This window comes from Phyllostomus hastatus, unplaced genomic scaffold (assembly GCF_019186645.2).
Source record: "Phyllostomus hastatus isolate PE091 unplaced genomic scaffold, TTU_PhHast_1.1 phas_scaffold_12, whole genome shotgun sequence".
In the NCBI taxonomy this organism is placed as follows: Eukaryota; Metazoa; Chordata; class Mammalia; order Chiroptera; family Phyllostomidae; genus Phyllostomus; species Phyllostomus hastatus.
In genome coordinates this window covers 3,710,847-3,728,033 of record NW_025334007.1, presented here as the reverse complement: position 1 = coordinate 3,728,033, position 17,187 = coordinate 3,710,847, and the positions used below count along the sequence as shown (strand labels likewise).

At 39.4% G+C, this 17,187-nt stretch overlaps 1 protein-coding gene across 1 annotated transcript; it reads right to left on the bottom strand.

Annotated features, from left to right (window-relative positions):
• Positions 1-761: 761 nt before the first annotated feature.
• Positions 762-5,764, bottom strand: NR0B1 (nuclear receptor subfamily 0 group B member 1). Its single transcript, XM_045856104.1, has 2 exons — positions 4,783-5,764; positions 762-1,263 (listed from the first exon to the last, which is right to left on the bottom strand). The coding sequence occupies exons 1-2, from the start codon at positions 5,762-5,764 to the stop codon at positions 1,019-1,021; spliced, it is 1,227 nt and encodes a 408-aa protein (XP_045712060.1). The 3' UTR covers positions 762-1,018.
• Between the last annotated feature and the right edge of the window lie 11,423 nt (positions 5,765-17,187).

The following is a 17,187-nucleotide window of genomic DNA, read 5'->3' as shown; positions in this document are numbered from 1 at the left end:
TTCTAACAGCCTGATTCTGAGATGTACATAGGATTCACCAGACAGCCAAAGGGATCTACACAAAAGGAAGCTGAAGACTCCTTGCAGTGGGTCTAGATGTATTAATCACTAATGGGCAATTTATTACCTATAAATGAACAAACATTTAGTGCTCTAAATTTTATCCAGAGACAAGAAAGAACTAGTTCTACAGATGACATTTAAAGGGGCAGCAGGAGCCAACAACAAAGTCACTTGATGATTTCATGCAATGCTTGTTCAATGTGACAGTTACCTCTATAATATATCTAAAAGGTAAGATATAATTGGGGGTTTATAATGATGTTGAGCCTTCTGGAACTATAGAATGTAAGTTTCTTGTTGACTTTTATCTACTGTGTGCAGAAAAATCCCAAACTAAAACTCTGAAAAACTCCTACTTCACTGTCAGGTGCCTCTATGATTGCAGACTGCCACTTGACTCTACTTGGTACAAAGACAGACTTCCATACAGATGTTGGAAGTGGAAATGAAAGCAGAGACAAGTTGACCCTCACTGGCACTGGCATGTCATAATATTAAATGACATAATGCCATCTACAAAGGTAACTTAATTTTTGTGTATGTTGACTAGGTTTTAAAGTATTTTTTGAAGTCTTAAACCCTGATGAAACCTTGCAATCAAGTTAATGGTTCACACCTTAACATTTATTAAAACAATGTTACAAATTAGATTTTACCAGGTTCAGTGGAGAGTCACTAAACTTATGAAAATAGCTCATTAGTGTAGTACCCTGTTCATTCTTTAAAGATGTACAGAGACATGTTACCTGTTGCAAATGTTTTCCTTCACAGTGAACTACTATGAAACAGGGGATTTTCTAATTGTCTGTAACTAAAGTTTTTCTTTAACTGAATACAAAAATACTATGCATGTAAAAATACTAAGAAAGTTTATTTTATGCTATTTACACTCTTCTACACACAGCTCTTTATCATTCTTCATGGCGAACTGCATTTCTGTGACCCACAGATGCCTTTATAAATTCGTGCAAAGCATCTCCAGCATCATATCATCCATGCTGACCGCGCCGATGATGGGCCTGAAGAACAGTTCAGCAATGGCAGAGGCACTGATGAATCGAAGCTCAAAAAGGATACTATTCAGTGCAGCAACTCTGGCATGGAACCCCCTGTGCATCATCCTGGTGTGTTCGCCAAGGATCTGCTGAGTTCCCCACTGAAGTCCCTGAACGTACTTCACACACTGCAGACCTGGCAGATCTGGAGGAGAAAACAAGAGAAAAATCTCTTCATTATTTACAGCTCACCCACAGAGTCCTTTGCTAGCTTTTTTATTTATTTAAAAGTTCTTTTTCTTTTATTGATTCTAGAGAGAGGGGAAGGGAGGAAGAAAGAGGGGAACAGAAACATCAATCAGTTGCCTCTCTCACACACCCCAACTGGGACTGAACCTGCAACCCAGGCACGTGCCCTGACTGGGAATCAAACCAACAACCTTTTGGTTTACAGGATGATGCCCAACCAACTGAACCACACCAGCCAGGGACTTTGCTAGCTTTTTAAATACATCATTCATGCCCCTTCCCAAATTAAACAAGAGCTCAAGCTTCCTGGTGAAAAGGGCTTTCTAGAGCAAGTATAAATGCCAAACCAGGTCTAAATTTTCAGAAGCAATGCTTTCAAGAATGAACCATTATATAATTATTCTTATTTATTACCCACTATGTTTGTATCCTCACACTTAAAAACTGCTGGCCCTGAGCCAACAAATGTACACTTAATTCAATGTGACCGTAGAATGTAGTTTAATGAATTATTGTTCCAGTTCATTATCTGTGCAAATCTGAAGAAAGCAAAATTATTTCAAGAAGTGAGCACTTTACCATTTACCTATGGGAAGCAGGCCATTGTACAATGACAAGAAATTCTGCCAGTTACAAATATTTTATCATCCTCCCTTGAGTTTTCCAGCATTATAATAATTATCCAGTCAATGGTGGTAAACTTCAGACATAAACTGTGGCTCACTGTCTTGTTTTATGTAACTATTTGCCTATAGACTGATTTTAGTCTTGAGTCCCATAATAATTTAAAAGATAACACCAGTCACTTAGCTCATTGTACCATGATTTCTGTATTGGGGAAGGTGGAGGAAAAAGAGTAACTCTAATGAGTGCAACAAAGGGCTCTTTTTAAAAATTACTTTAAAATAAGAGGTCTTTGAAAGTACTACTTTACAGCTATTAAAAGGTTAAAAAGCCAACATGAAAACATCATGGATTGCAACATGGTTCAAAAGTAACTTTTCAAATAGAGAATACATGGCCTTCTTGCAGTCCAGTGTGAAACCCAAGTAAAACTGAGTGAAATACAATGCAGGAAAGATGAAGTGCCTGTAAATTTAACAAGGTGGTAAGAGGAAGCTGCTTTTTAAAGTCCTTTGATCCTCCATGATATTACTGTAAAGTTCTTCAACTTGTATTTACTTTATCACCAATTCTTTCATTCTGTTTAAGTGATGTCAATGATGATTGCAATCATTTTCCTTCTCTTTTTCTACAAAATGCAACCGAGATGTATTTCAAAAGCACTATGCTAATCCTCACAGAGTAGCAGAACCAGTGTTCTTTAAAAAATCATAATGGCAATAAATGAGTCATTCCTATTATAGGCAAATACAAAATTTGATAAATAAATTGAAAGCAAAAAAAGCAGCATCTCTAATCCATATTCCAATTCTGATTACCCCAGTCCACACATTAACATCCCCTACTACCTACACCTCATTATCCAGGCTTGGGACCCAAGTTTACTGAGTTTGAATTTCACTGATGATGGTAACAAGAGGCCTGTGTGAAACTCCACAGCAACATAAAGCTCCTCTAGGTCATATTCAGGTTCATTAAATTTTTATCATGTGAACTCTACATTACTTTTGTCTGCTTCCACACCATACCTCCCCTTTCACCATCTCACGCCCCCCCTAAAATGGCTTTTTTCCCCCAAAGAAGGCTTGCCTTCAAAGTAAATTCAGAGAAGAAAGAAAGGTGGAGAGATGGACTCCACAGTAAAAAAAATGTTAAACATAAAGATCAAAGGATCCAAAAAGATAAACAGCAAAGAAAGTACACACACTTAACAGGCTTCACTTTTCCTCCCAGTACAGATGCATTTGTGTTTTAAATATACTCAGCTGATTGGGAGGATTCTGAAAAGTAGAGCAAGAATAAGGGAGATTGTGTGTGTGTGTGTGTGTGTGTGTGTGTGTGTGTGTGAAAAGTGTGCAAAACAACAAAATGGGATGAAGGAAAGGAGGGGAACTAGTGAAATGTAAACTTCTAGAAACTGTCCCCTGTCTTATCTTTGTGTCCCAGCAGAACAAGGCACATGAAAGATGTTTAATAACACAGGCTGAAGGAACGCATAAACTATTTCCCAATGATCTTAGGAACCACCTGGGGCACTTGAATGCAGGTTTGTAGACCCTGGACCAGAACTACTTAATCAGAATCTGTAGGGGTGGGGCCTAAAGAGACTTTAAACAAGCCCCGCCTCCCACCCAGCCCCAATGTTTCTAATGCACAGTCAAGTTTGGAAGACAGTGATGTAATCAAAATGTTACCTACAATGATCACTGGGATGAGCTGGCATTTCTAGGTCCTGAAATATATTTGACTTGAAAATGAATTATTTTCCGACTAAATACTGCTCTATAGCCCTTCAAAGATGCTAGGCAGGAAGTAAGGACATGACCTGAGACTCCTGGTGCCAGGAAAAATATGTCATGAAAACTATCCCTATGCAAGCTGCCCCGAAACTTCCTGCCCACTGTGGCCCTTTTGGAAGGGCTCTGATTGAAGATGACTTTAGTAGTAGGACATACGTGAGACCAGGTTCTAGGCTGTCCAGGGAAATGGTCTCCCATGATTTGGTTGCACTGTGAGGAGGACAGTGTCTAGTGCCCAAGAGACATTGGGTCCAGGAGAGAGGAGGCCCATGCTCCACAACTCACTGGCCATTTACTTTGCAGTAAGGTTCCTTAGGACTAGGCTACCTAATCTGCGAATGGGACAGAGGACAAAGGAACTTGATTAGGAGGTCTCTAAGGTCTTTTCAAGCTCTAATATACAGTGCTCCTGCTCACAGTCCCTAATGTGTCATTTTCCTGCCCCATTGCTAGCCTGATATTCACAGACATTTGAAGGATGACACAGTACAGCTGCTTAGGACCATAAAAATGACCGTTCAGAGAAAGACCATGAAACACTAAGTGGTGTCCTGCCTGACAGTGCCCCCAGGGCATGGTCTCCCTATCGGTCCTTCAGAAATGTCTCATTTCTTTCCAGCCTTACTAGAGGCCCTCCAACAGAAAGATTCTAGTAAGTTTCAGAGCCAGGTTCAGAAAGAGAAGTTGCAGACTTTGAAGTAAACACAAACTTTTTTTACTGCTATGCTACTAGATGTGAAAAACCAGAGGAGGTGGAATACCCATGCCCCTCGAAGGCACAGACTTTTGTGTAGTAACAGAAAGTTACAGAGAGATAAGTACAAACCTCAACAAAGTATGCCCCTCCTCTAGGATGAGTTTCTGGCAGCAGCCCAAACCACGAGAGGTGGTTTCTGGAGGTCCCCGAACTGTGCTGAGTTAGCAGCCATTCTTCACTTTTGCCCAGACACTCCCCTGACCACTGAACGCTCTTCAGTGCCTGAGTCCTAGTAGACACTGCGGAATCCCCTATTGAGCAGAGAAAACCCAGAGCCAGAGGCCAGGGCCCTTACCTGGGGTAAAGAGCACGATCCCCTTGAGGTAGGCGTACTCCTTGGAACTGATGCCCAGGCTCCAGCACTTGGCAAGGAAGCTCTTAATAGCTTGGACTTCGGTGGCTGACGGCAAACGCCTGGCCTCTGTTGGTGGCACCAAGTGTTGCTGCAGCGTAGGGAGAGGCGGCGGCTCCTCGCCGGCGGTCTCCCGCCGCCTGGTGGTGAGGATACTCTGCAGTGGACTGGGCTCCGAGGTCTCCATGGTCTCGAAGCTCACGCGATCCTGGGCTAGCTCCAGCATGAGTAGTGGCGCCCAGCCGCTGCGCACCAGCACCAGCTGCTGGTCCAGGGGCAGAACCTGGAAACAGGGTAAGAACTTGACAAAGCGCATCGTCTTCAACAGGCTTGCTGAAGCTGCCTCGCAGGCCACCTGTGGACTCTTGAGGGTCACCCGCCGCTGTGTACCACTCGAGGGGTTCCACCAGGGGGCCCCCAGCAGCACTCCCGGTCGAACCGCGTGCATTTGTTTTGAGCTTGTGGGCATGTTGTTGAAGATGCTGCTGCCCCGCCGTGGGTGGTTTTCACCGCAAAAGCAGCAGCGGTATATGAGCGCCGTAGCCCGCCTGCCCAGCATCTCCTCTCTGCCCACCGGCGGCTCCGAGCCGCAGGAGCAGCCCCAGCACGCCCCCGCCAGCCGTGCCTTGGGCGCCTTGGAAGCTTCTTGCGTTTGTTTTGCGCTCGTGAGCATGTGGTAGAGAATGCTGCCTTGCCTTGGGTGATCTTCACCGCACAAACAGCAGCGGTACAGGACCGCCACTGGCCGCCTACTTGGCAGCCCCTCTCTGCCCAATGGGGGCTCCACGCCACAAGAGCAGCCCAGGCACGCGCCCCTCAGCCGCACCTTGGGCTCCGCTGCTTCTGACGCCTCGGGCTTTTGCTTAGCGCTCATGAGCATGTTGTAGAGGATGCTGCCCGGCCACTGATTGTCCTCACCCGCCATGACCGCGGTGCCCGCAGCCTGGCTCTGTCCAGGGGCCTGCGCCTGGGATCTATTTATACTGAGCGCGCACGCACGCGCGTCGTCTGTCTCCGCCTGGGCAAGGGCGTGGAGGGGGGCGCGGCGCTGCACACCCGTGTGTTTGGTGGTGACTTGGAGGTTCAAACGGGGCAGATGCGCCTTAAAGGCTGGAAGTGGAAGAGAAACGGAGGCATGAGAATTCCTGGACACTTCCCTTTTTCCTTTCATTACACCCTTCCCTGCTTCTGGAAGACCAGAGCAGAGCCCAAGAAACAGGTATTTGGGGCACTGTTCCAACTCTCTCCAATTCTGGGCATCTAATTTGCTCCCTTTATTGGGAGGGTAGGGTTGCCTAAAAGGGGAAAATTTTCTATGCCATCTTTGCAAACTTTCACTGAATGATCAAACTTTATATGACTTGTATTTTGTATTTGGATAGAAAAGTCTCATTTTCAGGACCTTGAAAAATACAGACCATGGGAACTTGGTAGAAATGGCCAACCTCAGGCCCCAACCAGAACTTTTAACTCTGAATCTGCATTTTAACGAGGTTCCCAGGAGATTTGCATGCACCTTAAATTAGGGAAAGCACTAGTCTAAGGATGCTGTCATAAACATTTTTGATTAATTCAATTAATACTTATGAGCACCCACTCTGTCTTAGATGCTGTGTTAGAGAGCTGGGGGCAGAAATCAGAATGTGAAAGTGGCTAATATTTAGGGATATAATAATCAGAAGGGGCTAAAGTTTCAGTGAAAACTTTGAATTCTTCTATCTAGAAGAATGTATTATATTGGGCAGCTGTGTAATTCACATTTCTTCTCCCACTCTCTCTAAGTGAATAATGAGAAACACAGGTTTCAGGAACCATGGATCCTTTGGTCCTCACTTGCCTCCTTCTTTGAGTTCCATACAAGTGTTGGAATCAGTGGATTTCTCCATATCACTACCTGCCCCTTCTGTAACTAGCTGATTGTTTCAACCCGTTAGGTAACATCAAAATCACAACCCTTTAGCCCTCAAATTCCTCATCTTTATTTTTTAAGATTATTTATTTATTTAGCTTTAGACAGAAGGGAAGGGGAGAAAGAGAGAGAAACATCAATGTGTCATTGCCTCTGGCATGCCCCCAGCTGGGGACCTGGCCCGCAACCCAGGCATGTGCCCTGACTGGGAATTGAACCAGTGACCCTTTGTTTCACAGGCCAGCACTCAACCCATTGAACCACACCAGCCAGGGCGAATTCCTTATCTTTAAAATGGGATGTTTATTTAGTGATCTCTTAGGTCCAGGACTGAAGACATAGAGCAGTTAAGGGGACTGCTGTATACCTCTGGTATAGGATCCTCTTTCTCTTTTTTCAGTTTCTCTTAAAACATGGAATTCTGAGCTTAGGAGGAAAACCTAGGAGACACATATTTTGCATTCAACCCAAAAATTTATTCTGCCTGTAAGAGGCCCTATAACACAGTGGTTAAATCTCTAACAGTGATGCCAGATTGCTTCCATTTTAATTCTGGCCCTGACACTTTGTAGCTCCCTGGCCTTGAAAAATATATTAGTTTCCTATTGCTGATGTAACAAATTACCACAAATTTAGTGACTTAAGCAACAAATTTATTGTGTTACAGTTCTGGAGGACAGAGCTCTGAAATCAGTTTCACTGGACTAAAATCAAGGTGATATTTCTTCCAAAAGCTCTAGGGGATAATCTATTCTCTTGCCTCTTCCAGCTTCTATAACATGCCTGCATTCCTTGGCTCCTAGCCACATCACTCAGACTCTGCTTTTATCTTCTTTCTGACTCTTTTAAGGATTTTTATAATTCCATTGGGTAAACACAGATAGATAATCTAGAATAATCTCTTCATCTCAAATTTTTTCAATCACATCTGCAAAGTCCCTTTTACCACATAAGATAACACATTCACAGGTCCTGAGGATTAGGACTTGGGCATTTTGGGGGGTAGGGCATTATTTAGCCTTTCACAGGAAAGTTACTGTACCTCAGTTTCCTTATTTATCAAACATGGACAATAATCTCTGTGAGGTTATCCTTGTATTGTGTTAATTTATGTAATGAATATTTTCTTGGTACGAAACTGTTGGATGCATCAACCATTATACTCCCCTTCCTTTTTTAATAATGTGGAATGATTTCAGGTTTAGGATGTGATACTATACATCAGCACCACCATTATTCTATCTGTCTTAAGGAAACCCACACTCACCCTCCACCCAGAAGCTGTCTCATTTTCTTCTGCATGTCTACATTTCTTGGCCTAGACTCAAAACACTGAATGGGTTACCTGGTCCCCAACAGTAATGTATATTCAAAATGTTATCTCTTGCCCATTTCGTCATTTGCCATGTCTTTCATTCAAGCTACTATTTTGAGTATGGTTAATGTTGCTTCTACAGTCTTCCTGCTTGATGAAGCCACTAACCACCCTAGCTGAAAACCCAGCTGGCCTCAGTCCTACCTTAACTTGCCAGTGCTAGTTACTTTTAACTATGTTACCCCATGTTATTTTCTTCCTAACACTTATCAGAATCTGATATGATTTATTTATTTGTTTATTTGATGCTTGTTGGTTGTCACCCCCCACTAGTATAAAAGTCCCTTGAGGCAAGGAATAAGTCATTCTGTATCCCAGCAACTAGAACAATGTCTGGTATACAGTAGATACTCAAAAATATATTTGTTGGCCACCCATATCTTTACATAAAGCAGAGAAGGCTACAGTTTGTAATCTATAGACACAGAGAACAACCATTCCCACACAACTATCATTGCAGTGAATCTGAAGGGAGAAGTTAGCAGGACCCACTGAACTCAGAGCTTTCTGGAAACTTTTTTTTTTTGACACTCGGAGTGCTTCATCCATTGTGGTAAAGTAGCACGAAGGACCTAGTTAACAGTCAGAAGACATGACTTTTAATTTGGGCTCTTTCACTCTAAAGATATGTATTATATTGAATAACTTGTTTAATTCAACTTTCACACTTGTGAAATGGGGAAAAATACTATACACCAATATAATCTGTACACCCTAAGCCATTTCAAAGGTTGTTTTTTTCCTCTCAATATATTTCTTTATTAAACGTTTGCTGACCTCATAATTACATTGAAAATATAGAGCAACTTAAGTTTACACTCATTTACTTTCTAATGATTTAACATAATATTAGCCTTTACAGCTGTGGAATTAAAAAAATGCTATAAATTATTGTAATATATGTACCCTAAACCTGTGTAATTCAAGGATTTTTCTAAATCTCTTTCATCTTATAACTGTATTTTTTAAAGTCCTAGTAACTTAAACTCATTTTTTGTGACTTTAATCATTCATACCTCGCACTTATTAGATGCCTTTGACTTTAACTTTCAGACATTGTCTCAAACTGAAACTTCAATACAGTGTTGAGAACCATGCATTTGTGATATATTGGTTATAATTTAAACTTCCCTGGAGCAGAGTCTTCTGATTTTTTTTACTTGTGGTTTGTTTGTTTATTTGTTTGTTTGAAGTTGTGATCCTCTATTTGCTACTCTGAAGGACTTTCTAGGTTCTTTGGATTGACTATTTCTAAGAAGAGATTGCCTGCTTGTCCTTCACAAGTGTTCATCTTTGGGAATGTCAAGAGAAAACTGACTTCATCTTTACACTTTCCATTTTTTCCCCTGAATGAATAGTTCCTGAGAAACAAATCATCTAACCACATCAGTAATGCCAACTTACAGGTTGCTACAGTGAAGATGTAACCTTCTAAGGCAGGCACAGGCTTCTTCATTTGATTTGTTCTCTGTCCTTAGACCACTGTGACAGCTAGACAAAAGGACACTCATCAACTGCACCTGTCATGTGCCAAGTTTGTCCACAACTACAATTTGGGTATTTACGCTGAGTCATTGTTTGATGACCTTGGTCAGTTGGACACCTGCTCTTCAGAGTCCATTATCTGTTCCAACTCAGGATGGGAGTAAAGCTGCTCTGCCTGCCTGCATGCAACCTTCAAATTCAAAGCAATGCCGTTTTCACTAAAGGATGTAGGCATGAAGTACAGGTGGGGATAAAGCCAGGTAAAATTGTAAAATTGAACTTCGCATAGCAAGCTGCTCTTGACCTGGGAAGTCTCTATGATCTGAAACCTGATATGAATTTTTAATGCAGGCTGAAAAGAACTAGAATGCTTCAGAATTCAGCTCCTTACATAAACAGGTGACAGGGAGTAACACTAGAGTTTTCCTGATTTTCAAGGTAAATATCGGGTAAACACTATTGTAGAAGAATAGTGGCTGATAAAATCCAAGAGATAGCCTTCCTCCTTTTCCTTTCCAAGACCCAGATGTCTAAAGCTCTTTTCTTGTGGATTAATTAATAGGCTTTAGTTGCTGACTCATGAAACCCCTGAAGACAATCTAGTCATCATTATTTATTTCCTTTTGAATAAGCAACAAAGAAGGCCTTAGGGGTCACATTGGTGCTGAGCTGGAATAATGATTCTCATGGCCACAGTAATTCACAAATTTTCTAAAATCAACTTTCCAAATCACTCAAACAACAACCCCATTCAAGGAAAAATGTTCACCAAACCAATTTGTTTTACTGCATCTATCAATTTTGAGTCCATTTCAATGCCACATGTTGATCAAACTGTCTAATTAATAAATGTAATTGACAGGTTTTAAAATGATTGTCCCATTGGTTGACAAGATACTAAAACTGATTTGACTGGTCACTTTGAAAATCACTGCTCCCTTGGTCCACATAACTATGTCCCCTAATGGTGATGGTAATGTTAGTTATAGATTCCCATTGTATCAAAGTCTGGAACTGTTATAATATCTCCCTCCCAGGAACTTGCTTTCTTTTCCCACCCAACTTCTCTAATAACATATTTCCAACAATCATTATACCTAGAGTGCCTTGTATATTGCCTGAATTATTAAAGACACTCAAAAACAACTGTTAATAAAACAGTGAGTGAAAGGTTTCTTCCACTTTACTAGGTTGCCCAACTGTTGCTCCTCCTTTCCCATGACTGTGTGTGTTTTAACAATCTTGCCAGCCCTGGTGGAAAGACCCTAAGTCCCTTCTGCTAGTTTGATAATCTCAAAAATGAGAGCAAATATTTTATCTGTGTTTACATCACAAGGTTGTCAACTATATGGAATGCTTAATCATGCCTCACAATTGTGCATTATTACAGTTAGATAGCAATTTCTTTAAGTTGGAAACATCAGACTTTGTGATGTGATGTATTGCCCAAGTAAATCAAGTTTGCGCACTTGAAATTCTCTCTTTTGTACACTTGAAATTCTCTCTCTCTCTCTCTCTATATATATATATACAGGCACCATGGGGAGCACTCTGCACCATGGATCCCACAAATCCCCTCATTGTTATTGTTACCATGTTAATTGCTGATTGCTAACTATCCCATACCACCTATGTAAAAGAAGTATGTGACTATCATTTTATTTTCTATTCAATCCAAGGGGCTCCCCTACTTTGCTTTCTCTGGCCTCCCTAATCTACCAGCAATAGATTTCATGTAATACAACCTAATTATGCCTCCTCTTTTGATTGTAATGTATAAAATAAGGTACAAAACTGCCATTTTCTGGAGAAATTTCTGAATCTATTCAGGTTTTGCTCCCCAGCAATTGTCAGTTTGGCTCAAATAAACTCATAAAAATTCTTTAAAAAATAAAATAAATAAAAATAATTTCTTTTTATACTTCTATACTTTTGAATATGGTATTTGTTTCTAGAATGTCCTTTTGTTTTTTCAAAAAATATTTGAACCTGTACATATATTCCCAAATTCAAATTCAGTGTCATTTTCTACATAAAGCATTCTTAAAACCCTTTAAATAGGGTTTGTCTCTCTTTCTTCAATGTAATCATATGTCCTATGTGTACTTTCCATATGTCCTATGAGCTTTCAACATATTGTTTATAATTATTTTGATGTACTTATTTCCCTATTATAAAATGAGGTTCTTGAGGATGTAAATAATGTCTCATTCATTTTTGTAGTCAGTATCTTCTTCATATTGGGATCTATATAAGTCAATTTGGATTAGTTATGCCCCCCCAAACCTTGATGGTCTATAACAGCAAAGGTGTGTTTCTTGCTTATGTTATCATGGGAAGGGTGTGGCTCTGTTTCATGCTATCTTCATTCCAAGGCCCAGGCTGATAGAGCAAATTCCATTTGGAACATGACTGGCTTTCTAACAAATAGAAAAGAAATAAGGTAATTCATGAGATTATACACTTTCTGGGTATCTCCCCCCCCCAAATTAGAACATTATTCATAAAGGTATATGAACCTTTATGTTCACTGAACAATTATTCACAGTGGGCAAAACATGCACACAATGAAAGTGTCCTTTGGTAGATGATTGAATAAAGAAGTTGTGGTACATATATATAACAGAATACTACTCAGACATGATTAAAGATGAAATACTGCCATTTGTGACAATATGGATGAGTCTTGAGAATACTGTGCTAGGCAAAATAAGTTATAAAAAATCAAGAACCATGTGATTTCACTAATATGTGGAATATAAAATTGAAAGTAACAAATAAACAAATAAGACAAACAAACAAAACCTCACAGACAGACAACAGTATGGTGGTTACCAGAGGGGAAGGGGGGTAGAGGGTAGTAGTAAAGGCTAAAGGGGGTCAAATATATGGTGACAGAAGGAGATTCAACTTGGCCTGGTGAACATGCAATGCAGAGTAGAGATGATGTATTATAGAATTGTACACTTGAAACCTATATAATTTTATTAATCAAGGTCACCCCAATAAATTTAATAAAAATATAAAGGTTTATTTTGACAATCATTCAATCCAACATAATAGTACCTTAAACAGTATAGAAGTTCATTCTATCTCATTCATAATTGATCTGGGGACAGAAACTTCATGGCTGTTAAGATATCTCCATGTCCATCGAGGATCCCTCATGGACATCCTTCTATCTTCCTTTTTCTCTACAATTGTTAGCTTACTGCTTATGGTCAAGATGACTGCTATGCCTCCAGCCATTAAATCCCCATGCCAGCCACCAGAAAGATGGAAGAGACAAGGAATGATCGGTAATGTCTTTGACCATGTTTACAAAGAAGCTAACATTCTACAATTTACGTATCATGAACAGAGCTTAGTCACAAAGCCACACGTGGCTGAAAGGAAGAGTGAGGAAAGTAATCTTTACATAGCCATATACCCTGGTAAAAACTCGGGGGTTCTTTTACAAGATAAGAAGCAGAAAATGGATTTTGGAGTATGCATTCATCTCTAGTATAGAATGCTTCAAAATATAAAATAAATATGCTATTCTATCTAACTTGTAAAATAATATATGCCTTTTCTGCCTTAGCCATTCTCTTTCCCCTGCCCTAGCCACTCAGCCTGTAGTAGGCCTTACCACAAATGTTCAAGCTCCACTAATGATTTTGTAATATGTGGCTCATCGGGAAAATTGTATTTACCGTATTTTGAAATAAGTGCTTTTTACCTAGAGTTCTCATTCTGAGCACCAAAATATGAGTGGTTCCCACCAGGGTCTAACAAGTCACAATCTAACAAAAATGTTACTCAAAAGGTTCATTTTACTGATGCAAAGTTCATATAACACAAAATTTACCATTTTAACCATTTTATGGACAATGGCTTTTAGTATATTTACAGCACTGTGCACCCATCACCACTATTTAATTTCAGAACATTTTCATCATCTCAAAAAGAAACCCTGAACCCATCAAGCAATTACTCCACATTCCTCCCTTCCACCAAACTCTAGCAAGCATTAATTTGCTTTGTGTCTCTATGGATTTACCTTATTCTGCATATTTCTAATAAATGGAACCATGCAATATGTAGCCCTTTGTGTTTCACTTATTTTAATTTACATAGTGTTTTCAAAACTCCTCCATGTTGTAGAGTGTATCAGCATTTCATTACTTTTTATGGCCAAATTTATTCCATTATGTGACTATTCTACATCTTGTCTATCCATTCATCAATTACTGGACACTTGTTTTTTTCAGCTTTGGGCTATTATTACTAATGCTGCTATAAACATTCACATGCAAATTTTTGTTTGGACCTACATTTTCACTTATCTTGAGTATAAATATCTAGAAGTGGAATTGCTGGGTAATATGGTAATTCTATATTTAACTTTTTGATGAACAGCCAATCTGTTTTCCAAAGTGCCTAAACTATTTTACATTCTCACCAACAATATAAGGTTTACAACTTATACACATTCTCAGCAACAGTTACTTTCTGTTTGTTTGCCTGTTTCTTTATTGTTGTTCAAGTACAGTTGTCTCGAATTTTCCCCCACCACTCTCCCCCACCTCATCCACCCCTGCCTCCCACCCTCAATCCTACCCCCTTTGGCTTTGTCCATGTGTCTTTTATATGTGTTCCTTGACAACCCCTTCCCTATTTTCCCCCATTATCCCTCTCCCCTCACCCCTCTGGTTACTGTCAGTTTGTTCTTTATTTCAATGTCTCGTTATATTTTGATTGCTTATTTGTTTTGTTGACTAGGTTGTTTGTCTGTTTTTCTAAAAGATTTTATTTATTTATTTTTAGAGAGAGAGAGAAAAGGTGGGAGAAAGAGAGGAAGAGAAACATCAATTGGTTGCTTCTTGTATACACCCTGACTGGGGACCGAACCTGAAACCCAGGCATATGCCCTGACCAGGAATTGAACTGGCGACCTTTTGCTTTGTTGGACCTTGCCCAACTGATGAGCCATACCCATCAGGGTGTTTGTCTGTTTTTCAATTACAGCATCCCAGTGGGCATGAAGTAGTATCTCACTGTGATTTTAATTTACATTTTTCTAATGATTAATGATGTTGAGCACCTTGCCATGTGTTTGTTGACCATTTGTATATTTTCTGTGGCAAAATGTCTATTTGAGTCTGCCCATTTTTTAATTGGGTTGTTTGTATTTTTGTGGCTGGGCAGCACATTTTTTGTATAGTTTGGATATTAATCAGATATCCTTTATCAGATATGTAGTTTGTGAATGTTTTCTCTAATTCTGTCGATTGTCTTTCCACTTTTTTGGTAAGCTGTTTGATGCATGAAGGTTTTTAATTTTGAAGGAATCAAATTTATCTTTCTTCTCTTTTTGTTTCTTTTGCCTTTGTGGTCATATTTATGAGACCACTGCCTGATTCATAGTCACAGAGATTTACACGTATGCCTTCTTCTAAGAATTTTTTATGGTTTTAGCTGTTATACTTATGTACTTGATACAATCTGAATTGATTTTTGTATATGGTATGAAATAGAAGTACAGATTCAACTTTTTGCATGTCAGTATACAGCTAACCCAACACCATTTGTTGAAAAGACTGTTCTTTTCCCCATTGAATAGTCTTAGCACCCTTGCCAAAAATCAATTGTCCATAGATGTAAGGGATTCCTGGAATCATAATTTTATTCCATTTATGTATATATCTATTCCTATGTTGGTACTACATTGTTTTTGTTACAATGGCTTTGAAGTTAAGTTTTGAAATCAAGAAATGTGAAGTCATCTAACCTTTTGCTTTCTTCTCCAGATTGTTTTGGCTGTTTGTGTAATTCCATATGAATTTTAGAATTAGTTTATTCATTTCTGACAAAAAAAGGTGTTGGAATTTTGATAGGGTTTTCCCTGAATCTTTAGAAGAATTCGAAGAGAATTGCCATCCTAATGATATTAAATCTTCCAATCCATAAACACAGGATGTCTTTCCATTTATTTAAGTCATCTTTAATTTCTTTCAACAATGCTTTATAGTTTTCAGTATACAAGTCTCCCACCTCTTTGGTCAAATTTATACCTAGGCATTTGATTTTTATACTACTTTAAGTGGAACTGTTTTCATAATTTTATGTTAAGATGTTTCTTGTCTTTAACATATAAAAGAGATTAATGATACTTTATAAAAATTAATTCACATTCAGATTGTTTTTTGCTGGTTTATAGAAATACAATCAATTATTGTATGTTGATCTTGAATTGTGCAACTTTGCTGAACTTGTTTATTAGCACAAATAGCTTTTTTATGATTCTTTAGGGTTTTCTGTATGTAAAATCATATTATTGCGAATAGAGATAATTTTATCTTTCCTTTTGAATATATGACAACTTTCATTATTTTTTTCTTGCCTAACTGTCCTGGGTAGAAATCCAGTACACTATTGAAAGAAAATGGTCAGAACAGACATTTTTGGCTTGTCCCTGGTCTCACAGTAAAGTCAGTCTTTCATTGTTATATGTGTTAGCTGTGGGTTTTTCATAGGTGTTCTTTATCTGATTGAGGCAGTTCCCCCCTTTACTCCTATTTTGTTGAGTGTTTTTTCGTGTTCTTTCATTTATTTTATTTTATTATTTTTTATTGTTCAAGTACAGTTTTCTTCATTTCCCTACCGCCATCCCCACCCACACAAGCCATCCCCACCTCCCACCCTCGACCCTACCCCCCTTTGGCTTTGTCCATGAGTCCTTTATACATGTTCCTTGACAACCCTCCCCCCTTTTCCCACCATTATCCCCTCCTAGCTCCCCTCTGGTTGCTATCAGTTTGTTCTTTATTTCAATGTCTCTGGTTATATTTTGCTTGTTTGTGTTGTTGACTAGGTTCCACTTATAGGTGAGATCATATGGTCTATGTCTTTCATTGCCTGGCTTGTTTCACTCAGCATAGTGTTCTCCAGATCCATCCAGGCTATCACATAGGGTAGGAGCTCCTTTCTTTCTGCTGCATAATATTCCATCATGTAAATGTACCACAGTTTTTTGATCCACTCATTTACTGATGGGCACCTAGGTTGCTTCCAGCACTTGGCTATTATAAATTGTGCTACTATGAACAATAGGGTTCATAGGTTCTTTTGAATTGGTGCTCTAGAATTCTTAGGGTATAATCCTAGCAGTGGAATTGCTGGGTCAAAAGGCAGTTCCATTTTTAGTTTTCTGAGGAAATTCCATACTGTTTTCCACAGTGGCTGCACCAAACTGCATTCCCAACAGTTTGCATTCCTACCAACAGTGTACTAGGGTTCCCTTTTCTCCATAACCTCACCAGCACTTGTTTGTTGATTTGGTTATAATGGCCATTATGACTGGTGTGAAGTGGTTTCTGATTGTAGTTTTTATTTGCATCTCTATGATGGCTAGTGATGCTGAGCATCCTTTCATGTGTCTCTAGGCCCTATGTATGTCCTCTTTGGAGAAGTGTCCATTCTGGTCCTTTGCCCATTTTTTTATTGGGTTGTTTGTCTTCCTGGAGTGGAGTCATGTGAATTGTTTCTATATTTTGGAGATCAAATCCTTGCAAAGGATTGTAAGAAATTACTATGA

Bases quoted from the DNA above. Each gene is read 5' to 3' on its own strand.
- NR0B1 (XM_045856104.1), bottom strand. From the start codon at position 5,764: ATGGCGGGTGAGGACAATCAGTGGCCGGGCAGCATCCTCTACAACATG. The intron at 1,264-4,782 runs GTAAGGGCCCTG...TTTCTCCTCCAG, and splicing joins GATCGTGCTCTTTACCCCAG to ATCTGCCAGGTCTGCAGTGT.